The 26,315-nt window shown below is 42.3% G+C and overlaps 2 protein-coding genes across 3 annotated transcripts; one reads left to right on the top strand and one right to left on the bottom strand.

Moving 5' to 3' along the window:
* Positions 1-98: 98 nt before the first annotated feature.
* Positions 99-2,708, top strand: fkbp14 (FKBP prolyl isomerase 14). Its single transcript, XM_079165057.1, has 4 exons — positions 99-429; positions 878-1,029; positions 1,292-1,419; positions 1,515-2,708. The coding sequence occupies exons 1-4, from the start codon at positions 233-235 to the stop codon at positions 1,671-1,673; spliced, it is 636 nt and encodes a 211-aa protein (XP_079021183.1). The 5' UTR covers positions 99-232; the 3' UTR covers positions 1,674-2,708.
* Positions 2,709-3,378: 670 nt separating this feature from the next.
* chn2 (chimerin 2) lies at positions 3,379-26,309 on the bottom strand. 2 transcript variants are annotated; one of them, XM_079164713.1, is made up of 15 exons: positions 26,212-26,309; positions 25,422-25,512; positions 24,491-24,798; positions 17,310-17,348; positions 15,602-15,657; positions 13,948-13,979; positions 13,654-13,767; positions 13,233-13,503; positions 8,603-8,686; positions 7,486-7,570; positions 6,068-6,241; positions 5,775-5,852; positions 5,437-5,574; positions 5,235-5,340; positions 3,379-4,698 (listed from the first exon to the last, which is right to left on the bottom strand). In XM_079164713.1, the coding sequence occupies exons 3-15, from the start codon at positions 24,537-24,539 to the stop codon at positions 4,527-4,529; spliced, it is 1,398 nt and encodes a 465-aa protein (XP_079020839.1). In that variant the 5' UTR covers positions 24,540-24,798; positions 25,422-25,512; positions 26,212-26,309; the 3' UTR covers positions 3,379-4,526. The 2 variants fall into 2 exon arrangements, with proteins under 2 accessions (XP_079020839.1, XP_079020838.1); XM_079164712.1 differs by lacking the exon at positions 26,212-26,309 and adding an exon at positions 25,610-25,694.
* Positions 26,310-26,315: the final 6 nt, after the last annotated feature.

A 26,315-nucleotide genomic window follows, 5' to 3' on the forward strand; every position in this document is an offset into this window, starting at 1 on the left:
GAGAAGAACCAATAGAATAAGAGTAGCTAGGTAAAGGGCGGGGCTTTTTAATTAATGTATCCAATAGTAGAGGAAGGAGGGCAGACAGCTCAACAGAGGATGCCTTCTCGTGCAAGTTGGCTGCCACGTAGTTGACATTCCTGCCATGTATTTATTTTAGGTACTGCATTTTGTGAAAAGGTTTAAATTAGCATTTTTTAAAATTAATTTTGCGAGTAAGTGAGCTGTGAAAATGAATATTTTTTCTATTTGTTCGATATTGCCCTCACTGTTTGTGTTTGTTACCGGGGGGAAACTGCCAGAGCCAGAAGTGAAAATTGAAGTTTTACATAAACCCTTCATGTGTTACCGTAAGTCAAAATATGGAGACATGCTTCTTGTTCATCACGAGGGATTCTTGGAAAGTAATGGCACCCTGTTTTTTTCCAGGTAATTTGTTGCTTGAAACTGTAATATCGCTGCATGCTTTGCTGTGCAATTGTGTTACACTCCTTGTGCAGGGTAGTCAGTCACACGTTGTAAAAATGGTCAATTGCCCTTGTCAATAGGACTATCTGTGCTATTTAAATCACTTCTTAAAATGTATCTTTTAAAATATGCTTGTTTTTTGCAGTCTTATTTATTTATTTTCCTAAAGTTCAGAAATGTTTTAATCCTGGATCAACCATGTACTGCACTGCCTAGCTGTAACTGTGCACTTTATAAATAAAGTCTATTATTATTATTATTATTATATTGTCAGACCTCAGTATTAACCACCAGTCCTTAAAGTTAGGTGGCAGCTATTTAACCCTTTATTGTACATATTTGTGATATCAATTCTGTGTGTACTGGACTTTTCATTCTCAAAGAAAACTGTGATTGTTACTCTTGGCAGCCGCGAACACGGGGATAAAAATCCAGTATGGTTCACTCTTGGGATTCAAGAGGTGCTCAAGGGCTGGGATAAGGGTCTGAAGAACATGTGCACAGGAGAGCGCAGAAAACTGACCGTTCCTCCATCTCTGGGATATGGCAAGGAAGGAAAAGGTAACATAGACTATGAGTAAGACACATGAACATGTTGGAGAGGGTCTGTTGACTCCCCCTTTCTTGTTGCATTACACCATAACATGTCTGTGCTTCTATTCAGGGGCATACCACAACATTCTGGACCTTCATCACATCCGCTATTCATTCTTGTATCCTTGTGGATCATCCTCATATGAGAGCCCTGTATACTCAGTCCCCTTTTCCCCCAGTCATATGCGCCTGTTTATTTTACTTACTTTTTTTTTTGTTTTGTTAACAGGCAAGATCCCTCCAGGCAGTACCCTCATTTTTGACATCGAGCTCATGGAGATCCGAAATGGTCCCAGGTCGCACGAGTCTTTCCGGGAGATGGATCTCAATGACGACTGGAAGCTCTGCAGAGAGGAGGTGTGAAATTCTTTAAAACTGCTTTTCTTTTTGCAGTGTATACATTTTTTTTTTTTTTAAATTGCTATGCCATTATCATTCTGTCTACGCTACAGGTAAAAGAGTACCTGAAGAAAGAATTTGAGAAACATGGATATTCCCCCAATGACACCAACCATGAAGCGATGGTAGAGGACATCTTCAAAAATGAGGATGAAGATAAAGATGGTTTTATATCTGCGAGGGAATTCACCTACCAACACGATGAGCTCTAACAGACTGATTTCATCTACTTCTTTAAACTGGGGTTTGTTTCTTGAATCACTTCTGAAATAGTGACATGAATTGTGAATTAGTTACTGGGCTGTCTTTCTTTTTTTTACACTGCTGATGAACAGTATTGTGTTTCTTTTGGATGAACATGTTATGGAAAATAAGACCCATACTTCATTTATATCTACATTCTGCACTGGTAATGTTACCACAAATGCATTTAAGCTCCCTATTAGTATTTATTTTGATTTACTTTACCTGTGTACTGTAAACAGTCAGCCCTGGTGATACAGTCTATGGATGGTAGTTTTTCTCTGTGTACCTCTTCATTATTCACTAGAGGGCACTCTTGTCCTACACTTTTGTATTATTTACACATTTCAAAACAAAAGAACAACAATAAAACTGTCAGGGGTCATTCTCTTTGAGTTTCTAGATTTCTGTTCCTGGCAGATTAAAATGAGACTGCAGTCACGTATATAATGTCATGCCATCAGGAGTGAATCACAGAGAAGTATGCAGTAGGCTTATATAGAAAGGTTTCAATCACTTGCCATGACGCATATTCAAAATTATGGATTACCATTGAATTCATTGTCACATTTTTCATATACAATTGTAGTTCGCCTAAAACAACCATTAAAATCCCTCCGTAGCATCCAAACTAAAACAGTATCTGAATACAAAATGATCTTGTTGAAGCCTGAGTAGGAAACAAAGTGTTCGAGTTCATATTTAAGTTATTTGAGAACAATTCTTATACAGGAGGGGAAAATTCCTGACATACTCATAGCTCTGTCAAATAAAATGTCACGTGACTCTTGGTGGGATGATTGATTACAAACATGTACAAATAAAATGTCCTATGATTATGTAAAAGATCTACAGTATCTTTGATACATTCACTCACAGGTGATGTATGTCTCTCACGCTATAAGCTCTATAACAGGGAGAGCAGAAGTAGCCCATCAGCAGGCAGTAGTTAGGGTGGAATCAGCTATGTAACATCAACAGGAAGCAAAATGTTTCAAAGATTAAAGAAGGCGGTGAGATGTGTGATGGCTGTCAGCATTTCTGTCTATTCTTTTCCTGAAACAACACAAATTAAAAGCGTTGTAAGATTCTGGTTGAGTGAATGTTGACAGCGAATAGAAGCCTCCCAAGTTAAATTGACCAAAAACAAATTGTCTGACGATGCAGTAGAGATAGAAAAGGATGCAATGTCTTTCCCCCATAACAGCAAAGGCTGCCATCAAGCATATCAGCATCACATGCTCACAGTATTCAAGTATTGAGTATTAAAGCCACTGTAAGACACACAACATCACAGCTGCTCCATTATCTAAAGTGTAGCAAAGATAAATACTGCTGGTGTGCGTCTCAACAGTTATTTTTTCATCACCAACTTAAACTAGAAGTAATTCTATTGCAATTCTTTAAATAAATAATAGAGAAAGGAGGTACAATTATTATTTTGAAATCTTCTACCAACATTACATTCTGATGAAAGCTGACATGAACAGAGAGAGAGAGAGAGAGAGAGAGAGACACAGAGAGAGAGAGAGAGAAAGAGAGAGAGAGAAATTAAAGCAGCAAGTCAGAGTTGAACATCGTTGTGCAATTATGTCTTCTCTCACAAAGAGCCACTGTTTTCCTCACCAAACAGGTTCATATGGTATGAAAGTACAACAGGTCACACCATTTTAAACTCAAGTTTTCTTTCCTTTAATAAATCAACATTTGATAAATTACATTTTGAATTGCAACCATCACAAAAATACATTTTGATAAAATGGATTTATAGAAAGGATTTACTCAAACACATCAAACCAACTGTGAAATAAACATGCTCGGTACCGCTGTAGTATGACTGTTAACTTCTATGGCACTGTGAAGTGAAAGGCAACTACTGCTGCACCGAGTGATGCTGCTGGCATACAAAGAGGAAAAGAAATGGGCCCAGATCATATTATTCCCCTAAACATATACCAGACTACAGCATGTAAACAGAAATACTACAAAGCTGGCAACAGACATGTGTGCAAAGAGTTTTTCAATAGGCCTGCAACATGACATGTGCATTAAAATGAGCAGTATTTAATCCAGCTGTGTATTCCTCACCACCGCACGGAGTGTGTTGCAAAGGAAAATGGTAAATCCACAAACTACTTCTTCTTTTTCTCTCTCTTGTGAACAGTTTTGTATTTAGACATCAATTCAACACACATCATTCTCAACAGTATATATTATTGTGACAAAAGAACATGATGCAGAGTAAAAGACAAAAATAAACATCTTTACAAAATAAATCTTTACACTTGTTGCAAAAAAGTGCTTCATGAGCACTCAATTGTCTCATCTCTCAATTTTTAGTACACAGTTAAAATATTGATCAATACATGATCGGATTTTTATCTACATTAAACTTTATATAGCGTTCCCACTAAAATCACAATAAGCACACATGTAAAGTGGGAACGTTAACTAGGCTGCTGCTGATTGACAGATTTCACACAGCGCTGTCATCACGACTGCGTCTACACCAGGTAGTGACAGTCTTCAAATTAAAGAGAGGAGAGAACAGCACTGTAGGTAGGAAAAAATACTGGATCCTTTCCCAATATAAAAATGATGGACTTGGCTGGGTATGAAAACCCAAACTTACAGTAACAAGACAATGTCAACACTAAACCAACTTCAACTAAAACGGTCATGCGAGAAAAGAAGCATTTCAAGTTCAATTTGATTACAAACTATTCTGAAACTTCATTAGAATCAAGGTGGATTGAATTTCCTCTTTGACAGAATAAATAAATGTCCTTCGTTTCAGTTATAAGGCCTGCATGCCTCAGTCCTTAGAATAAGACATCTTCATGCTCTATCATAAGCTGCACCACTAGTTTCTGCTGCCTCATGTCATTCAGGGTCGTCAAGGCATTCTGCTCTGGTGGCTGCATAAGCGTTGGACCGTAGACAATCCCCAGGTTCTCGGCATTCATAAAATTGTCCTTTTCAAACTGTGTCACCCTGTATAACAAAAGAAGATAACTAGTCTGTAAGCAAAATACAAAAAAAGCTAAATGTTTTCATGTGTTTGAATCTGGCATTATTCCTGTACCCTCAACAAATCCCATGAAAATACCAAAACCAATAAAGTGTTAGTCTGTCTCCCAAAACTTTAAGACTTCTAAACTCTTTCTTTTTTAATACAGGTTAAATATTTCCTAAAACAGCTGGGCACTGTAGTCATTAGTTACTCAAAGTGAATTAGTTCATTAATAGTGCTCTGGTGAGTATTTATGCCAATAGTATGGTGTATGTTGGATCTGCAGTGCTCATGTTCATTGTAATGAAGGAATATATCCTAAAGAGCAACCATTTTTGGACAACAAACTGTGCCGAGGCTTATGATAGAAGAGAAGATGCCATTAAAGCACCTGCTAAGGGGAATAATTCATTGTTGTTTTAGGTCTTTGCAAGGGGTTTGAAGTCAGTTCTTTACATAAAAGAACCAAAAACATTGCACGTCCTTGCATTGGTGACTTGTGTGTGTGTGAACTGACCTCTTGAGGTGAGCCATCAGGTAACGTAGGGTCTCGTAGTGGGCGGGGGGGAGCTGCAGCAAACTCTCGTGGACGGCCTCCAGTCTGGATTCAGCATTTGGAATTTCTACATTACATTAGTAATACGATTATTATCAGAGCACTGCAGGGTATCGGTAACACAGTAATGGCATTGAATAGCCCAGAGTGGAGGAGCGCTTACTTGCAGCTTGAATAAATTTGGAGTACAAGTCAAACGTAATGACTGGAATGGGAAGGTCTCTTAAGTAGAGCTTCAGAGCACCAGCGATGATGTTGATGTCTGCATAGGCACTGGCACTGATGTCAGCCTTTTCACCCTCTGTTGATGAAAAAAAGATATATGAATGACATGTAATATTGGATACAATAATATATAAAGGCTGAATATTCTTGTGTACGTCAGAAAATAACGGACAGTGCTATTTTGTGCCGTACTGCAGCTGGAACAAGCTCCTCATTTAAAAGTATGAACCTGTGAACTAAAACCTCAGAGGCCAAATAAATCTGATGTCAACAAACCTCGGTCAAAGGCAAGCCTCACTTCCTCTATGTGCTCTGAGAAGCCAGACACTCGGTAGAGACCTTCAGATTGCATACCTGCAACAGAAAAAGAAACAGAAACGTTTTTGTGGGGAATTTATTTTCTGATCACCCTCCCTGCCTCCCTATTCTGCACCATCGGCATAATGTAATTGCAGAATACTTGAACGGTTCGAGTTAAGCATTTACTAATCAAACTCTTATGTTCCGCTTTCCTTTCTCTGAAGTGATTGACGGGTTTTAAATGTGATGACTGACTAACTGCATTCTACCTCTCAGCTCTATCTCTCGAATGCAGATGTCCACCACCATGGGCCGCGTTGTGTTGTGAGCTTTGACGAGCGTGGTGAGGTCACAGCTGTACACTTTCTTTATCCTGCGCAGGTCCGGCTGGCAGTCGCTGGGAACCAATTTGGAGCACTGTTTGTGTACATTCAGCCCACAATCTAGAAGAGCAAGAGGGAGATAAACGGAGAGAGAGAGAAGAGTCTCAGACTGATGATCACACATCCATCACAGCAGGCTTAAGACAGCAGTCAGAAAAGGTTTCCCAGAGTCAGCTAAGGTATCTCCATGCCCTGCGCCAAAGGTAGGCAGCAGCGAACAGTGCGGCATGGGTGGGGGTTCTTGTAGTGGTTTCAGTCACATGAAGCGTGCTGGACAGCTGGCGAGAGCAGAGTGTGTGTGTGGGAGAAACACACCTGCTTGTGTGGCGGCACCGCTTGGAATGGAGGTTTTTGAGGAGCCATACTTGGGTGTCCGACTGATATCGATCATCACAAAGATGGTGTTTTTACCGCCTGAGCGAGGTTAACGCTGGTCTGCTGATTGGGGTGCTCACTCTCAGTCAGTGCTCGCAGAGAAAATGTAAAAAAAAAAAAAAGGGCGCTAGACGGAGTGTGAGAGAGAGAGAGAGGACAAAAAAAGTCTCTCCTGTTTCACATAGCACATGAGGTGTCTGATGATAGCAGCGTTGGCCTCTGGCTCATCAGCGTGGCAAATGTCTCAACAACAAACACTCTGTTTAGGGAGAAAGCCACCAAGTCCAATGATGTGCACATCAGTTTCATGTCTGTGCAGTGAGCGAATCTTGTGACTATGGAGGTCATAAAAAACTCCGCTGAGCTCTCATACGCAATCAATCACTTATATCTGCTGCTACAATAGGTCACAATTACAGTGCATTTGGCATGTGTTTGACCTGCATTCTATCATCATTTACATACTCTATTTGTACTGATTTCTGTTGACAGAGCAACATTACTTAGATTGGCATATAAATACTCTCAGCGTACTGCATCACGTGGCATATATTTGCACAGTAACCAGTTATAAGGGAATTAGAAAAACAGCGTGTAAAAACATCTCGTTGCCTTTCAGTTGGCCCCCGGGTTCAAAAAGAGTGACAGCTGTTATAGCTGTGATTATATAAAAGTGTTGCTGTGAAAAGAATGAGCTTTGATGAATCACTGACAGGAGGATCTCAACTTGTTTGTCGCAGACACAACAGGAAAATGACCATAAAAAGGACCACAGTCGATCCCACCATTTCAAAAGGACGTACATCTGAAACATCCGCGACAGGACAGAGTCAGCCACAGATCATACACTACTTGTGTAATCCAACACACACATGTGACATTCTTTGTGTAATCCGTGACATGCAACTTCTTTAATGGGGTGTAGTTACCTGAGCAGCGGACACCCTGGGCGATGAGGCCCCACATGAAGTTGGCACAGTACTCGCACCAGTGCGGCCCTCGAAAGGTGTGTACCTGTGGTTTAGAGAGGACATGGTCACACACACACACAAACACACACACCACATACTGCAAGTCATTGCTATGTCCAGTCTTTTCATGTACTGGACAGAGATTACTTTGTGATCCCCAGCTACAGTGGATGGGACCCCCTTGCCAAATTAGAGCATTTGTATATACAAGGCAGATTAAAGGATTTACTATAATGTGTCTGGCATCTGCTCTTGGGCAATCGGATACATGCAGGCAGCCACAGAGGCAAGCCTGCAGGTCAAAATAACAGATGTACACCCACTGTGCACCTTAAAAACACAGCTAAGATGACAAATGGAGGCTCACCTGCGTGCACGTGCACTCACACACACACACACACCCTGATTGGTACTTTGAATAGGTAGTAGGAGACTGATGAGTGAAGAGGCTATACAGCAGGTGGTAAGTGGAGGTTTTTTTGTTCTTTTTCAAAGGGGAGCATACACAAAAAGCTGGGGATCATTATAACCTGCCTGTTAACTGAAACCCAAGATACAATTGCAAGAATGTTGAGTCGCCAAGAGGCAAAGTAAATTCTCCTTTGTGTCTCTAAAAAGCCATAACCTCTGTTCTGCTTTCCACAATGTACTATATGCACTTACACTCTGACTGGGAGTGGAGGAGTTTACAATACTTTACAACTCTATAACAGTTTTTTACAAAATCAGCAGCCTAAAACATAAAAGGCATCTAAGAGCTTTAAAATCAATGCCAATCAATGTGCTCTACTAATGGCTTGCAGTAAAGTGTATCCATTAGTTCCCCTCAGTGCATATGGGTGTCAGCTGCATGTGTTCTCATTAAAACAGCAACATACACTACGGTCAATGATGGGATGAGCAAACATCCGAGGCAGGCAAAGGCACAGTAAATGCGTCTGTCATAGGAATTACTTAACCACTGCAAAAACAAACAAACAGTGAGAGCTAATAGAAAACGACTTGTCTATATATATATGAATAAATATTAAGTTGTCTGCAGCCATCAAACTGTTCTCAACAAAAACCTGCTCACCTTGAAATTGTGTATCTTCTCGTAGAAGCACTGCTTCTCCGGTGTTTCTTTCAAGGCACTCCGTCGCACCAGAGGTGAGGATATCTGTGGACAAGAGGCCAACAGTTTAATAGGCTTCCACAGAAGTGTTCCCTTGCTCCCCAGTTTGACTCCCAGAGCCAAAGCCAGCAGCTCCTGACGCTTCCTCTCATGTCTTTTAGCCTTGTGGGTGATCAACTCCCCTCCTCTGTTTTCTTCAGCGTCCATGCTCGCCTGGTCGGGTTCCCACAGACTCTCCAGCTCCTCTGGGGAAAGATGTTCGGGGGAGACGTGGGTGCTGTGCAGCAGACGTTGCCGGCAACAGCCCAGCGCAGAGGTGGCAGCTACACTCCACTCCCCTCTGACCCAGGAGGGCGACTGACAACGGCCAACACGGGGTTGACTCTGCATCTGGTCTGATTCCAGTGGCAGCAGCAGCGAGCGAGAAGAGCAGAGGGAACGGGGTCGGTATAGTGGGCGGCCTGAGGGCAGGAGTGTGCCTCACACAATGGCCCTCTTTCACACACCCAGAAAGGGAAGAGGGAGAGAACAGGGTCTCTGACCGGGAGGGGCCAGGAGTATGAGAGTGAGGCAAAAGCTCTGTAAATCAGGATCAATAGTGCAGACGCCCTCTTTATAGCACAGAGCACACACCCATTAGCACGTTGCCTTGCGGACACACTCCACTCCACTCCACTGGAGATAATACTCAACTGCCAGCGCCTCCCAGTCAGTGCTGGGTCTTCTAAACAGGCCAGTCGACTGCTCAAAGACTCTCTGGTCTGACAGAGCCGGGGCTGTGTCCTCGTAACTCAAACAGATCTTGACCTCCGGCTGTGTCAGTCGGCTGGTGGAATTCCCCACTCTGCCGTCCAGACTGGGTCTACCAGACACTCTGACTGCAGACTACTCCCGCCAATCACAATCATTCCTCTCAGAAGACCAGCAGAGCCAGACCATCAACTGGGATTGGGAGGGATTACTGCCATAATCCTTATACAGGGAATAATCCCGCAGTGCCCAAAATCCAAGTAAAATCCCACAGCAGGCTCATTTGCAGGTCTGCAGCCAAATAGTATTTTGGCTGTGGGGGTGGGGGGGGGGGGGGCTGCTATGTTCATGTTGAATTTGTCCCTATTAGCTTGTAAACAACCAGTAAACGGCACCAGAAGGCTCTCGGGTTTTTCTAATTAAGCGATAAACTCTGAGCGAGGTACACAACACTAACAGCAGTGCAAACTACATGTCAAATAACAAGCATCTGCAAGATTTTATGCCAAACAAGCTATTTTACAGATCAGCTGAAGCCTGAACATGGAAAGACATGACGAGAGGAAAAAAAAGGTTGAACTAATTAATTAAACAGGGAGGACAAGTCATGAAGTCAGTAAGAATTGGATTTGTGATGATAAAGAGCTGGAGCAAAAGCAGAGTGCGGAGGCGGAGAGCAAAAGACCCAAAGGGCAACTGCAAAGCTGAGATAAAATGAAAGGATTTGCAGCTTACAGACACAGGAGCAAAGTAAAAAAAATTGCCGTGGGCTTTTTGTGTACCAGCTATTTCTTTTTGTCTCTGGTGTCTGGAGGCAACAGTTGATAGCTGATCGCTGAAAGAGCGACAGGACAGGTGAAGATTTTTGTCATTGTGGTTGGCATTCCTTGAAAAGACCTAGACATACCACGCTATACAACTCAGCTCTACAGCTAAGTCTGAGGGGACAGATGAGGGATAGACCACTCCGAGATATTTTAGCCTTGCGAGGTTGGAGGGAGGGAGGACGAGGGCTGCACTCTTTGTCTGCGGGGGCAGATGGCTTCTTGTCTCTTAAAGAAGAGCTCGGGAGAAAGGACACAAAAGGTGGTCACACAACAAGCTCGGCTTTCTTTTCAGTGGCTTGGCTCTTTTATTCCTGCAGGGCTTTGTGAGAGCACAGCTGAGCGGACTCTGTTGTGACCATAGAGTACATGGAATCATGGGAAAACGGCACAGTGGGCACCGACACAGTATGACAACAGGATACAACTGCCCACATCCCAAACAAAACAGCCCTAACAACATCTCTGACAAAAAGGGAAAAAAAGACAGTCTGTGACGGGTAGAAGCAGTCAAAGATATCGGCCAATATTCAAAATTGGAAGAAACTGCCACTCTTGTCTTTAGTGTGAACACTGAAGATTGATCTATTTTCCTGTGTCTGCAGCTGAAAAGTCCGCAAATGTACACTTACAATACTGTGCGAGGAGCATTTATACATTTTAAAACTAAAACACGTACATTTTTTTTAGCGTGAGATTAAACCAGTGTGGTGAGTATCAGGAGAAATGTGGCAGAGGTTTTGGCCACTTAGCAAATTCTTTCACATGCAAAGAGGACGAAATTCAGGAGGTTGATCTACAGGTTGAGTCGCACCCCCACCCACCCACCCCACCCCCTCACCTTCTGGGAGCATTTTAATTACACAGGAATTTGCAGTCACAGCAATATGGTGGTATCAACCTTACACCGAGTAAATACACGTGACTGTTCCCCATACAGTGAAGCCCCTGTGGCTGTAACGCCTCAGGGCGTGGCTGTGTAATTGGTAAACATGAAGTTCAAAAAGATACCACAGATTGGAGCCTTCAGGCCAGGTCTCTGCTTCTTGGACACATAATATTGGAGCAGACAGAAAACACTTTTCCTCCTTTGACTGGCAGGTGGTTTCTCAAACGCTGTCTGATGAAGCCTGCTGTCATCAGAGCCGTCACCGACTCAGATCCTTGAGTATCAAACTTGGCAGGAGGAAAATTAAGTCAGTTTTACAAAAAGCGCAGAGATAACTGACAATGTGACATTTAGACGTGCTCCAGATTTACTCGCCAAGTGGAGCTTAATTGGAGGCTGCAGTCCATGCATTTACAAACAGTATCGCTGCAACTCAAACAGAATGCAGCAACAGTGCTGGACACTGTTCAGTAAAGCACTGTGTTAAGCAAACATGGGTTAGCCTGTGTGTCTTAGAGCATTTGTGATGGCAGTCCACTGCTCCAAGGGGCTTCCTAGAGGTTGTGGCATGTAGCTCTGAGCTTATTTAAAACCACTATAAAGCTGCTGCTGACTGACCGATGGCCATTAACTTAAAAGAAATGCAGCATCAATGGCTTATGTTTCAAGCTACAGAGACCAAACTGAAGACTGATGATATTAATACCGCAACTGGCGCTCCTGGTGACAGGGCTGTCTTGTGTCTGTCACTGACTGACAAACTATAGGCTGACATCTTAAAGACAACGAATCCCCGAAGAAAAAAAAAACCTGGTCTTCAAGCTGAGAGACACAAGAAGGATCCAGCAGAAGAAAGAAGAAGAAAATATCGGTATATGTTGATAAAAAGAGCCGGGTGTGAATCTTAGTGCCCAGAAATAGAGGATGAAACGAGTTAAGATTGCCACCTAGTGGAAGGATAGTTAGGATTCTGCCCCGGTCAGAAAACAGACGTTCCTCGTTCCTCACTGATAAATGATTCACAGACTTTAATCTGACAACAGCTCACGAGTGCCAAGGAATACAATGTGCAATTTGTCTCACCCAAGATCAGTGTGTCTGATACGCGTGGCAGGCTGAGCAAAGTCCCAGTCCCCTTGGTCATCATTACCTCTCAGTAGACGCAACGAAGCATGGCAGCAGTGAACACACCCAGGGGCTACCAGGGATAATGTAAGTCTCATTCACGGGACAAAGTGTCCTCTCAGTAGCACTCTCATCCTACTGGAAATGTACCGGTGATGTTCAGAAGCATGGAAGTACATCATCCTCATGGTGTTATACAGTGTCCGTCACAGGGCCGAGGGAAATGTACCAGATCATTTGCATGTACTGAGATAATGAAGTGTGACGATTGTTCTAAATACGATATATTGCTTTAGAAAAAACTATATATATATATATATATATATATGTATATATAGATATAGTTTCTATATCTATATAGACATATAGAAATAACGAGTTAGCTCTCTTTTAGCATGGTCCTCTCAGAGATAGAGCTGCAAATATCAATTATTTCTATGAATCTATTGATTTCTTTTGTTCACTGAATCACCAGTTTGTCTCTAAAATGGTCAGATAATAGTATAAAAGGCCGATCACAATTTTAGGAGAAGCCCAGGTTACATCTTCAGTTTGCTTGCTTTGTCCAATCAACAGACCAAAAATATAGAAAATGTAAATTAAGAGCAGAGAGTGAGAGGAAAAAGTCAATACTACTCTCATGGAGCTTGCCTGGTAACCTTACGGTGACAACAAGGAAGTTACTGATCCCGGCCAAGAAATGTTGTTTTAACATCTTTTATACGGATTAAACAAATAAACATATAACATGTTAATTAATCATCCCTAGAGTTGCTGGTACGTATATTTTGTTACCTTTATACAGAAGCAGACACGCCGTTTCCCTGCTTCAAGTATGCTCGGTTAAGCTATTTGATTATAGCTCTTTCAACTCATTGAGTCATCATTTTGACTCTAGATAAGACAATAGGTCGGCTACACAACAGCATCTGTGAAGCAGTGTCTTGCAAATAGCCTCTCTACTGCACACAAAAGGACGGTACACTTCCATGATAAAACTCACCTTTTCATCTCTCTGGAAGGTGACCCTGCGTGGTTCTGTGTGTCCACGGCTCAGCCTGTGCACCAGCTTGTCCTTGAGCAACGAGGTGTAACCGAGATGCTCGTAGATGGGGTTGGTGGTCATTTTGGCGATGTACTCCGCCGCCTTGGTCTCGATGTAGAGCGTGATGAGGGCGTCCGTCACAAGGTCATGGACCGACTCAAACCTCTTCTCGCCGACAAAGTGCTTCCCGTCATAAAACAGTCTGTAGTTGAGGGTCTGGTGCCCAAACCTGGATTGAGATACATGAAGGCGGAGATGGGAGCAGAGGTGGAATCGGTTGAGTGGATGAAAAAAAGAGAAAAAAAGGTGGCGACTCAGCGAGGACTGATATGGCCGACCTTTCGGGGGATTCTGTGCTGCATACTGATGGTTTTGGTACCTTAAGGCCAAGGTGTGAGTCCCTGGCTGTCTTTGGCTTTCCCTGATGAGGTAAGCGCCCTCTGCTCCCGCCAGAAGCTCGTCTGCATATTCCCGAGAGATCATGCCATGAAATCTGTCAAATAAATAAATAAATGTATAACTCTTCCTCCAATGTGATTTCATACTCAAATACATAGAAGAGAAATACAAACACAAATTACACATCCACCCACTTAAACCCAAACCACATCGAATGTAAGGAAGTAATCCTCTGCACACAGTAATATTTGGAAAGTAATGAAGTCACACTCACTCTCTGCCGTAGTATTTGGGTCTGTTTTCCATCTGTAAAGAAGAAGAAGAAGAAGAAGACATATTGGCTGGAGCAATACGATATGAAAGCTCAATTAAATGGCTTTGCGAATTGTTCTTGCAGCCTGTCTGAAAGATAAAGGACTACACACCAGAGGACAGATTATCTCCATGTGTGCCCCCGCGTCTATTCGCAGCTACCACACCATAAAGCCAAATCACAGAGTGTGGAGATGAATTAGAGGCAGTGCAACAAAACAGCTGGTGATAGACGGCCAGCTGCAAAGAATTAATATTTAGTGTGTTACTGTGTCACGCCAGGGTGTGTAGTGTGTCTGCATCAAAGGATAAAACAAAGATCTCATCTTATACATACCATCTTTATCATCCACATCCTCTTACAGATGATAGTGTAGAATCTCTTTTAAAACTCAAAGTTATGATCACAGTGGATTTGGTAATATGTCAAACATCATTTTGCGCTTTGATTTAACGGGTAGCCACTAATCTCACACAGCCAGCCCACAACTTTCACTTTGCTCATCACAGCGTGGCAAGACTCGAAATAGGATGAGACATGCATCATTTCTGGTACAACAGAAGCTTGACAGTTCTCTCAGTGAGGGCAGTAACAAGTATCGGAACGTGTTCCTTAGCTGTATTCACACAGCTCAGGGAATAAAGTCTATGCTTGCAATGAAATACTCTACTTGCTACTGCTAAAACGATAGTCAGGTGCCCATAGGAACATTGAACCAGGGTTTTGCTTGCTCTAATCAGTCCCTCTCCATCCCTTCCTGTTGTGCTTCCAATGTAAGTGATGGGGGACATCAAATCCTCCTTCTGTGCAAAAATGTGTTCCAGGAGGTTTCAGCTGTCTGCGTCGACAAATCAAGTGGATATCATCCGAAGTCAGTCCTATTAGTACAAAACTCCCTCTTAAGGCAGACTTGGAAAATTGTGATCCTATCTTCTAAATCTTTTAGGTTGAAATGTGCTCGCTACGTAACAGATGATCAGCAGTTCTGTCCTTCAGGCAGAAGGAGGCAAAATGAAATACATTTCCTAAAGGCAAAGAATAAGCCATGCAGTTGGAGGATCAGCGTTTGAGTTACTTATGAGGTGTGGGAGTTTCAAGAAGCCGCGAGTCAATCCCCGTAGGTTACTGATTGGTCTGGCTACCAGCTGCTAGACTCAATCATTTCTCAGTGAATATTTCCAGCCTAAAACTGGAGAGTGAACACTGAGTTTGTAAAATATAGTGTGGCTGTTTGGCTGTCAGCTGTAAAGCAAATGGAAAAAACTCTTAGAAATAAGGTGGTTCAGTTTGATCTTTTTGTATGAATCCTGAAATATAAATATTATTATGATTTTTTAAATGTGTATATTTAATTTCAACCACATAGAGTAATGCTGAGAGAATTACTCAGTTAATCAATGAGTCGTTGACAGTAAAATACCAAACAGCTGCTGTTGTGAGGTATTATTACAGGTTTTCTATGCTGATTTCATAGACCCCCAGCTGGTTTCTGAGAATGTGGCATTTGCTATTATTTACTCATATTTCACAAAGTAAATGGTTAATAACAATATAAAACCAATCCTTTAAGCCCAAGACAGTAGCCTATTGTATACGGATTTACAGATGTACTGACCTCCTGAGGACATGTGAGCCTCTTTGGTCTCGGGGCTTCCTGCTGTAGTTGGTACACTGTTAGAGAAACACATGGATGTTAATTAAGGCCCTCTGCCCCTCTGAGCTATGTACACAGCTCAGTACAAGTTGTAATTACATGCATTTTGCAGATTTGTTACCAAAATAACAAGAAACTAAATGATGTAGTGCAGCTTTCAGACACCGGACATCAAACAATATATGCACTTAACAGCCTTTAGTCTGGCTCCTGTCTGCAGCTCTGACTCAGTGCAAAGGTAACAAGGTACCACAGGAGCCATTAGCTTATATATGCAACACTAAGCAGTCGGTGCTTTACATGACAGGAGCCATGTATCGTCAATCCATTTGTGTGAATTAAGACCCGTTGTGCACAATACTGGAAAACCCAAATACTTCTAAATACACACATGCTGCAAACCCATGCTTCTCTGTATTAGATGTACTTAACGTATTGAAAAACCTCAAAGTAAATCAGTGAAAATGGAATGGAGGGATCCGTGCCAGTCAGAGTAATCACCACAAACGGGATCAGAATAAGTGATCACAAAGTGAGAGCTGCCGTTTCTGCTGTTTCCCAGAACGAGACGTCTGTCAGGATAGAAATATTACCTCAACAAAAGAATATGTAGCCGAGTGAGCTTCCTTTCTTCGTATCCAATTTTGAATCCATCCGTCTAGAACTAAACTCTATTATCTGACAAACTGCCACATTTCCAAACAAGACTATATCCTGCCATATTAACCGTCTTTATTGTTTTAAACTTGAATGCACTTGCTAGATGGGGCATGAGAGAGGCATGGTAGTCTAGAACCCTGTGAAAGGTGGATGAGGACCAGTGTCCTCATTTCTAACAACCGCTCCGGTATTACAGCAAAGACATCGCTGTGTGAGGTTGAGCTAAGTCTTCTCTGCAGCAGATTCTCCGGGCCGGGGAAGGAAGACTCCTGACTGTGAATGTTCATGTTTTGTCAGGCTGACTTTAAGCCAACCAGCAAGATCTGGACATCATCCATTCCTGTGACACAGTGAGCTCTAAAAATACCTCAGCAGAGGACCGGAGGAGTCAGGAGAAGATGGGAGACTTCAGAAACCCAGCATTTTCGGAAAAATTATACGGAAGAGACATTTAATTACAGGAAAATGTTTATAAACGCTTTAAATTGAAATTGGTTGAACTGTAATCAGTGGAAGGACAGACGCAGTGTCAAGCTGAAAGTATTTGTGCTCTGCTTCAACAAATGCACCACATATTTTCTGGGGAGTCAACCCATTTCCACCCACATGGCAATAACATTGTATAATGAAGTGGGTGTCCTGAGGACCCGATTTCAGCTGAGCCTATTTGCAGGTAGAAAACCGTATTTTCCCCGGATGATGGTAACCTATTTTACTCTGAGATCAGGAATCTGCTGCTTTGCATTTGTGCTTGTGTTGTGTAGGCGAGTGTGTGTGTGTGTGTGTGTGTGTGTGTGTGTAGCCTTTTGGAACCTGCAGTGTATCTAATTGTACTATATATATATATACAACAAAACTTAATTCTTCCAGGTATAGAAAAATGCCTCTTTGTTATTTATAAATCACAAATAAACGTGCCATTATTTAAAGAAACACACTAAAGGCCAAAGTCAGGTCAAGTCAGTCAAAAACATTGCTAATCAGCACATGAAATGAATGAATTACTCACAGTAGGACTTCCATATGGGCGGTTGGTAATCCTCAGGGTCTGTAAAAGAACAGAAATAAAGCAGGTTTCTGTCATTAACTCACAGTGGTGTGAATAGTGCGTGCCCTGTTGTCTGTTGCATTAAAATCTCCATTTCTAAACCTTTCCCAGTGGACTGACTGTGAGCCCTCCGCCATGATTATGTCACTGTTGTTTATCTCTCTGTTATAATTATGCATATGGCTTCCTTCACACTGTGCAGCTGCCTCTTGAGACGCACCAGTGAATACACTTCTAATCAGTGTGTCTGCTTCAAGGACAATCAATACAGACGTCTGTGTGTTTCACTAAACATCGAGTAGGAAAACACCTGATCTATATTACCCACCGGCCGAAAAACACAAGAATACAAACACACCAATCAAAAAGTAAGTAAATACAATTTACACCTCACAAGCCACGGTGAGACGTTCCCTCTGTGAAACATGGTGGCTGATTGATGTTTATGTGAACACATTCCTGAAATATACGATGGTGCTATTATATTAGCATGAAAAGAGGTAGAGAGGTGATGAAGTAAACGCTCTGTAGCAAATGATCATTTACCCACCGGGTAAAAGTAATGACTTGTGATAAAATGCGTCACTGAATGAGTCAAAAATGTAGCTAAATTTGCTACCGTACTACATAGTAATGCAATAAAGTGCCTGGCCCTCATTGTGCCATAAATTGTGTAGCATATTTATTACTCATAATATAATAATGATGTTGACAAAACATTTAACTACATCTCACACCACAGCAACTCCATAACACACTGGTTATCGTTTGATGCCGTTGACCCATAGGCACGTTACTGCACGGCCTACATGTTCACACAGTCACAGACACTCATACAGTATCAAACATGGCGGTCTATAGCTATAGCGGATGACACTAAATGCCAAATGCACACGATAGCTGACAGTAAATGATTAACCTGCCCCTCAGAAGTTTAGTGCAATATCTCTCATTACTCCACCAGCCCCACCGCTGAAGGACTCAATCCACTGTGTGAGTAATGAATCATGTTGGTCCAGAAGATACATGTCGCTCATTTAAAACATTCCTTTGCACTCATCAGCAGATCAACGCCACACCCCTCAGAGAGAAGTCAAAAAACACACATGAGAGGGCATGAAAACCAGTGAGCACTTGTTAGACGTCTGCACTGACGTACGGGCAGCAAAATTGTGAAACTTACTCACATATTTGGCTTCAATGTCAAAAACCGTTCTGCTAGTTCTCTGAGAGCCGCTGTATATTCTTGTGCTATATGTATCTGTATAACTGACGGCACTTAAAGAGCATTTCCCTTCATGCTGTTTTTCTCTGCTCACTGCAGCAGGAGGCCGGTTGCAACATTATCAAAACACACCAAATGCTCGTCGTCGCTTCTCATCGTAATAGTCCTGTTACTTTGGAAAGAGCTGGATTTATTACACAGGAAAGACAAGAGAGGTGCATATGATCAGTTGATGAATAATTATGCTAATTCTGAAAAAAAAGCAGCTTGACTTGAGAGGTGGATGTTGTGAGAGTAAACGGTGTTGCTCAAGCCCTCCACAGAACGTCTGCCTTCAAATGCGATGTGATGGGTGGCCAAGCTGCCTCGGTGAATGTATTGTCCTAACGCTGAAGGCTTTGTCACTGTGTATTGCACTCGCAACAGTCTGAAAGATTTATTCCACTGCGGCTTGTTTAAAGAATGTGATTTCATCTGGTCGGCTGCCAAATACTCGCTTTTCAATCTGATTCGTTTCGATGAAGAACGGCATTTCAGTCTGGAGCTCAGCAGCAGCTTCGGCTCGGGGAAAAAGGGGGGGGGGGGGGGGGGCTCTTCAGGGTTGATTCTGATGCAAACACCAGCACGCACTTACATTTGGCTACACTGTACATACCCACTCTCAAACAAACACACACACACACACACACACACACACACATGTGCGCACACGCAGGAAAGGAACATCAAAAAGAATTTCTAAGCAGCTCAGAGTTTGTGCGGTGGCTGATGATCAGGGAGAATTTAAAATTCTGGAGCAGCCAAAGGGATTTTTTCCGCCCAAAGACACAGCTATTAATTGTGTTGCCCTCCATTACTCTCCAGTCAGAGGCATTCAATAAAATAATTACCGCCGGGTATTTGCTTTGGTGACAAAGAGAATATGTGATGAATGAAGATCAAGCTCGCATAAGACGGTTTATCCCCTGAGATAACGTCTGCTCTAGAGTCTGTGCACATGCAAAAAGAAATATATATAAATCTACGTCAGCACATAAAACAATAACTTGTGTTGAGGTTTAACGAGGACACGGATGACAACAGGTTTAGAGCCTTTTATGACCTGAGGGTCGTGTTCAATATCACCCATATTAGTAAAAAAAAAGGCAGATGTCAACAGAAGATATAAAGACGTCGACACAACCAACAGAGTAGCTTTATATTGACTTAAAAACTACGTATTCAGCTGTTGCCCTGCCTGAATGTAAAATACCTACGACAACAACAAACACCAGCAGAAATAATGTAATTGACTATTTAATGTTACATGGCTGGCAATGTGATTTTATGCTGCATATGGATGGAGAATTAACGGGCTCAGAGTTAATATGGAGCCGATCATGTTTCACTTGCCGTATCCTCACAACAATATAGATAGCGTTTTATATTGCAACAACACATTCAACGTCTGTTTTGTCAGGCAAGCAGAAGTGCCTGTTTCTTTACAGCCGGGTAAACATACCCCCATAACAAAGAATGGTCTTCAGGATTTGGACCTGAGAACCTGGAAGCCTTTTCCCACTGATGCACCATGGGACAGGATTTTTGGAGTACGAGACAGGAATTTCTCTTTCCAACAACCTGGATTATGCCAAAGAGACAGGAGCTCATACTATTTCTAAAAAGACGGAAACGCCAGGATAGATTCATCACAGTTAATGGGCAAATAGTCTTTGAGCACTCTACAGACAGAAATAGTATCACTCTTTGTGCATTTGAGATGTGTTCTGTACCTCAACACTTAAAATCATCTGCCAGTAGAAGCAAATGTATGCTGGACTCACAGCGATAAATCATCTATCCTCTCCTCCCTTTGCCGGTTACTAATTAATACTAGCTGTGGCTTCAAGGTCCATCTGCAAACACACACAGCTCAGTGCACCATATCTTCTATGCCGTCTAATTGCAAGATACTGGCAACACATCTAACCTGGCAGCTAACACAAGAGGTCTGAAATGAATCACAGGCGTCTTAAATCAGGACTGTTTTCACTATCACCTTGTTAGCATTACAGGTTTACACACTCGTGGAAAGGAGTCTCCTTATGAAACAAACGTACATGCACCTGCTCCTCTATGTTGGTGTTTGTGGTCTTTTCTTTGTTTTGGTGGACCTCCAGTCTGTTGTGCCATCCTCTGTGACCCCATCTCTTCTGCTGACCCTGAGGGTCATTGTTATAGTGACCCTGACTGAGCATTGATGATAATGATGACGTAATAAGTTGGTATGGACGCAGTGCACCACGACCACATATTTCATCCCAGCATTTTCACTGTGTTGATTCAAAGCATTTCTCTCCGCTCTGCTCGAGCTAGAATATTAGGCTACCTGGAGGATTTTAGATGACTCCACACAGTCTCATGTCTGGAATGTTATGAGCACCTTACTTCTTGTATTCGCATTTTCAATACTTTGATGTCCTGGAAGGATAAGATAAGCCGTTATTGATCCCCAGAGGAGGGATTCAGAGTTAGGAGGATCCATTCCTTGCAGATCAAGCATTCAAATAATGTGAAGCTTTTCTAATTTTCATCAAATGTGTTAAATAAAGTTGTATATTCATGTATTCCTTCAAAACATTGCTCTCTAAAGGCCCTGCAACTGACAATGGGATCAAGCTTGGTTAGGGAAGTAAAGAAGTAAGACTTGAATTGGCCATTCGTCAGACTTATAGACAAAAAGAGAATTTAAAATAATAACTTAATTACCCCTTGATTAAATGAGAAACAAAATAGATTTACAGACATTTATATTTTAAAGCCTGTAATGTATTGCCAGTATTTTTCACATATTTAAATGACATACGGAAGCAACACATTCTGGAGTACTTAGATACAGATACACAAAGACACACCCACACACACACACTATAGTGTCAGTGGGATGCAGCAGAGCTGCAGCAGAGACACCATCTGTGTGTTACACTATTCCAAAACAAGCATTTCAACACTGCCTTACTGCTCACCAGATAATATGGGACAGGTATGAGTGTGCCTACCTGTAGTGTGTGTGTGTGCTACTGGGAAACTGTTTGTTTTTCTCTCAACACGACACTGAGAGTCTATTGTGGTAATTAATACAGGATTGACTACTGGGATATGCTAATCCAGAAATTAAATACTTGGGGGACGAACTCCCCCCCCCCCCCATGATGCTGCAAAACACACAGATCATCTCACAAATCCAGTCCGACATGATTTACATTGGTTCGGACAAGGAATAGATGTGGTGGAAAGATCTGAAGGGGAACTGCAGCATTTGCCCGACACACGTGCAGGATCGTGTTGAGCAGACAGCTTCTCTGTAATACAGTACATGGCTGTAACTCTGCCTCCCTGACCAATTTTGTCATTTAAGGCCCAGAGCTCAAGGTATGCTTTCATGCTCTATCCCTCAATTTATTTTCAAAGTTTGATTTCCTGGAGCCGTCTGGCAAAGGGTGTGCTGCTGGTACAGTAGACCTACATGCTTCAATGTCCACCAAGAATGTGTAGGAATCTCCCTAAACCAGACGAGTAGACGGAAAATATCTTTCCAGGGAAAGGAAGAGATTGCAACATATGTGCTGCAATCTGTCAGTCTGTCAGTTATCTTATTTAATTGCGAGTACATCTCTTGTGCACCTGTGTTTGTATAGAGGGGGTGCAGGAATGAGTCACAAAACCCAGAAATGAGTTTGCATTTTTGCACTTCCGGTTTCCTCGTCTCAATGGGTTTCTTAATAGGTTTTTGGTTAGCTGCCTGTGGTTGTAAGGCCTGTGGTTAACACAAGCTTGGAAGATTTTAACGTTTCGTTTTACAATATATAAACATTTTTTAAGCTTTTACGTGTTTTTATAAAAGGCGGTTACTAACAAGTGGCTAAATGAAACGTCATCACGCCGACTAGTCCGCCTTCACAGCCTCTTGTATGCGACCCTGGTGTAGTGCATTTACAGCCCGACGTTAGCTTTTTGCTGAACATGTAAAACGTGTAAGTATCATAATGATGGTTTGCCACCGAGCTTATTTTCTGCAATAATCCATCATGGAAAAATCCCATTGGTTTCAACTTCAGGGTTGGCCTACAAAAAAGAAAAAACATCATCCCATGTTCCTTCATTTCAATAATTTGCAGGAAGTGCAGAAATAAATCAATGTCGGCTCACATAATATAATTACTGTTGCCTCTATCAAAGATCAATAATCAGCACAAAAAGCTGCCATCATTGACACAAGTTGGATTAACTTTATTGACACACTCGGCCCCAAACGACAGCCTCCAAACAAGATTACTAGATAGACTTATCATCAGAAGCAGCTGGAATAACTACACCCACAGCGCCTTGTTTGCAGCCAGGACTGACGACCCTAATATGGAGCAGAAATTGAGCCGAGATTCATTTTCGGAGTCATATGCCTCATAGACAAGATTATTCAAATGTTGTGTCTGACTGCCAAAGAGCGCCGCATGAAAATAATAATACCCTTGTAACAACCACTCTATCCCTGGCAGCAGCGCAGCTTGTAACCTCTGATAATTATATTGAGAGCCCAAAAGTAATGACAACCCTCCACTGCCACAGAGAGAAAAGACTTTCCTCTTAAAGCAGCCGTGGTCAAACAGTAAATCCACCGCTTTCTGAAACGCACACATGAGATAATGCTCTGGGAAGCGTGCGGTTGCCGCAGGCTATATCAACTTGGAAACGACGGCCTGTCCCTAGAGAATACCTAGAGAAATGGGACTCTGCTTCGCGGTGTGGTTGGGGTGCAGAGAGAGCAAGAAAGTCAAAGAAATAATAATATGTATACAATGTCCTCACCCTGTAATAAACCTATAGCTTTGCCTTGCGATGTTCAGTTTACTTTTTGGGGTTTTTTGTAGGCGGTAAAAGTATCACTGCACATTTTCTAGACTCTTTGCAGTAAAATATCAAATATTGGTGGAAACAGCAAACATAAACAGAAATGCTGAGCAGTTTCTCCCTCCCCTTGTGTCTCTCTCACACACACACACACACACACACACACACACACACACACACGCCTCTGGTTGTTGGCGGGGCTGCCACATCAAACAGTGCTGTGATAGTGGAGTTTGTACTTTATACCCTGGCAAACATGAGCAATGTGCTTTATCAACACAGAAAGGGATAGACAATGGGACAAGCATGGAACTGCTATTTCATTTCCTTCTGGGTTTGTTTGACCAGCTGATGACCCACTTCTGTCAGGGAAAATTCAACCCAGACATTTTTAATTATTACAAATATATAATAGGTGCTGAACTATACCAAATGATATGATTTGATTGTAGTTTGGTGAACACTGTGGCAGTATGAACTGTATGATGTCACTCGTGTTAGGATTTTGGATACAATGAGAGAATGTCCCAGCCTGGTGATGCATTTGGGGAAATGCTGGACTACACAGGCCAGAGATGATCCTAACAGTCAGCCGAGTGGAAAGTCAATAAGGGAATTATGGGATCTCATGATAACATTCAAACCCAACGTCATACTGGCTGCATCTCAACCCCTCTGCACATGAAAGGTGTCCTTTCCCTCTGATGTGTCCACCTCTGAACCCAGATATAACGGTAATCTTAAATCACAGCTGGAAGCTGCTTTAATAATGTGTTTGTTTATTGCTTACCACGCACGTGTGAGATGGAGAAATAAGAGAATGTCACATTTTCCTGGTGCACATGTTAGGGGTGGCTTTAAGCAAGATAATGACAAAAAGTTGGATTGAAGGCAAATATGTCAACGCACACGGACAAGCAAACATATGAACCCCCCCACGAAGAAATGTCATATTATTATGATGAGCCTATGATCTTATATCTATACGTGACACGTGTCTAGTTTGAGTGTGGATTATTTAAACTCTTACCGGAGGACACAGATGAACCTGAGAGGCTTGAGTTGCTGGATGCTGCCATCCCACAGCCCCGTTTCACGGCTCGGTTACTCCCGGTTGGCCACGGTGCGCACACAGCAGCTCGTCCCCGGCGGTGCCTCCATTTCACTCACGCCCCGACGTGCTTCACCTTTGACGGCTCTCTCCCGGTGACTATTTCATGTCTCGTCTCGACCAGAGCCCACCACCCCGTCTCGTCTTGAATCCGCCGATCCTTCCTCTCTCGGCTCGCTGCGAGGAGCTCCCGCTGCCGCATTCACTGAAGGTGCTGTGCCGCGCCACTGATATCAAATAACAAACACAGTCAGTCACGCCACAGGAATACACGCCGTGGATCAGTTTTTCTCCAAAGCATTTACTCGCACCGGGCGGACAGCAGGTCTAGATGTGTGTCATGCAGAAATGCAGCTATGGTTTCCATGTGCCGCTTTAAGGATTGTAATAAACACACTATCCGCTGCAGCGTAGACGCGCCTTCTTAAAGTGAAAGTTTGGAGCGGGGCTGCCAGATATACGCAACTAAAAACAAAAGCCCCACAAAAAAACAAAAGACTTCAGGTCTGTTTGCAGAATCCGAAACTAACGTTACTTTTTGTGTTGAAACAAAAAGGTTAATACGAGACACGTGCAAAGGCTCAACTATCTGAACCACAGTGTTGCAGCTTTCATCAGATGTCATGTTGAAACAGACAGAGTGACGTCAGTGCTTTAGCGCCACCTGGTGGGGCTGCTTTCCACACACAGGCTAAAGAAAAACACGGATGAATGTATGTGCATATAGGTTATCAAAAAGAAAATGAGCTTGAAGAACACTGTCTTTTCAAATTGCCACCAAGACAGAATTAAGTGAAACCAGCTATTTACACACAGCTGCGTGAGTCTGTTGCAGTCACCGCCTCCTCACCTGCTCGCATGAGCTGTCACAGTCCATTATCTCTCCAGCTGTGAGTAGCTGTCATCACCGCACCCAGCTTATTTTGGAGTTATTCCGCCTCCTAATGGCCAAAGATGAACAACTGCAGCTTTAAAAAATCCAAGCATTTATACAAAAAAAACATTTGAGTTAACTCAGCTAAACAATTATCAACTTACACATTCGGCAACATCGGCAATCATAATCATTATTATCCCATATGGAGTTGTGTTTCTGGCGACCTGATGAATCCAAATCCATTACCCAGCTGTCTTTTTCCTCTGGTTTGGTCTTCACCAACTCCTGAAAATATGTATTTTTTAAACTTTTATCTTTAGTACTAAGCTGGCCACTAACCCCTGTCTGTCATCACATTGGGGATGGCATAGTTGACTGGCAGGTGTCCCGGCCTATCACAGTCAATCCTGGAGGCTTAACCTAACTTTTTATTCTCTAGTTTTAGAAACCAGTCATAGTGTCCCAGTTTTTATACTATCTAACTTAAATTTCTTAATTTTGCTGTCAAGATACGCTGTGTTGGTTAAAATATCCCTTTAAAAAAGCTCAATCATAACTTGAAAGACCTTAAAGCTAACCCTCAAAACTTCTACAATTGTCATAGACCATGTGCAGTATACATAATAACGCAATAATAACTTATAACGTAACGATAGCAATGCTTGTTACTTATCCCATTTGTTTGTCTTCTAGCTTTAGTTATACAACACTTAACGTTAGCTTGAACAGCTTTAAACAAACAGTTACAAATCAGTTTACTTACCAACTAAGACCAGCCTTCTTTGAAACAGGGATGTGTTCAGCAGCTGTTTAAACCTTCAGATTTTCAAAGGCGACTTCGTTTATACGCCGGAAGTTTCCTGCAAG

Source organism: Pholis gunnellus (genome assembly GCF_910591455.1).
Source record: "Pholis gunnellus genome assembly, chromosome: 8".
In the NCBI taxonomy this organism is placed as follows: Eukaryota; Metazoa; Chordata; class Actinopteri; order Perciformes; family Pholidae; genus Pholis; species Pholis gunnellus.

What these genes read in the sequence shown, in the direction of transcription:
- chn2 (XM_079164713.1), bottom strand. Translation starts at nt 24,539, where the DNA reads ATGGCAGCATCCAGCAACTCAAGCCTCTCAGGTTCATCTGTGTCCTCC. An exon ending in ACTCACACCTTGGCCTTAAG is followed by an intron (nt 13,504 to 13,653) that starts GTACCAAAACCA and finishes ATCTCAATCCAG; the next exon opens with GTTTGGGCACCAGACCCTCA. An exon ending in AGAAGATACACAATTTCAAG is followed by an intron (nt 7,571 to 8,602) that starts GTGAGCAGGTTT and finishes TCTAAACCACAG; the next exon opens with GTACACACCTTTCGAGGGCC.
- fkbp14 (XM_079165057.1), top strand. Translation starts at nt 233, where the DNA reads ATGAATATTTTTTCTATTTGTTCGATATTGCCCTCACTGTTTGTGTTT. An exon ending in GGCACCCTGTTTTTTTCCAG is followed by an intron (nt 430 to 877) that starts GTAATTTGTTGC and finishes TACTCTTGGCAG; the next exon opens with CCGCGAACACGGGGATAAAA. An exon ending in ATATGGCAAGGAAGGAAAAG is followed by an intron (nt 1,030 to 1,291) that starts GTAACATAGACT and finishes TTTTGTTAACAG; the next exon opens with GCAAGATCCCTCCAGGCAGT.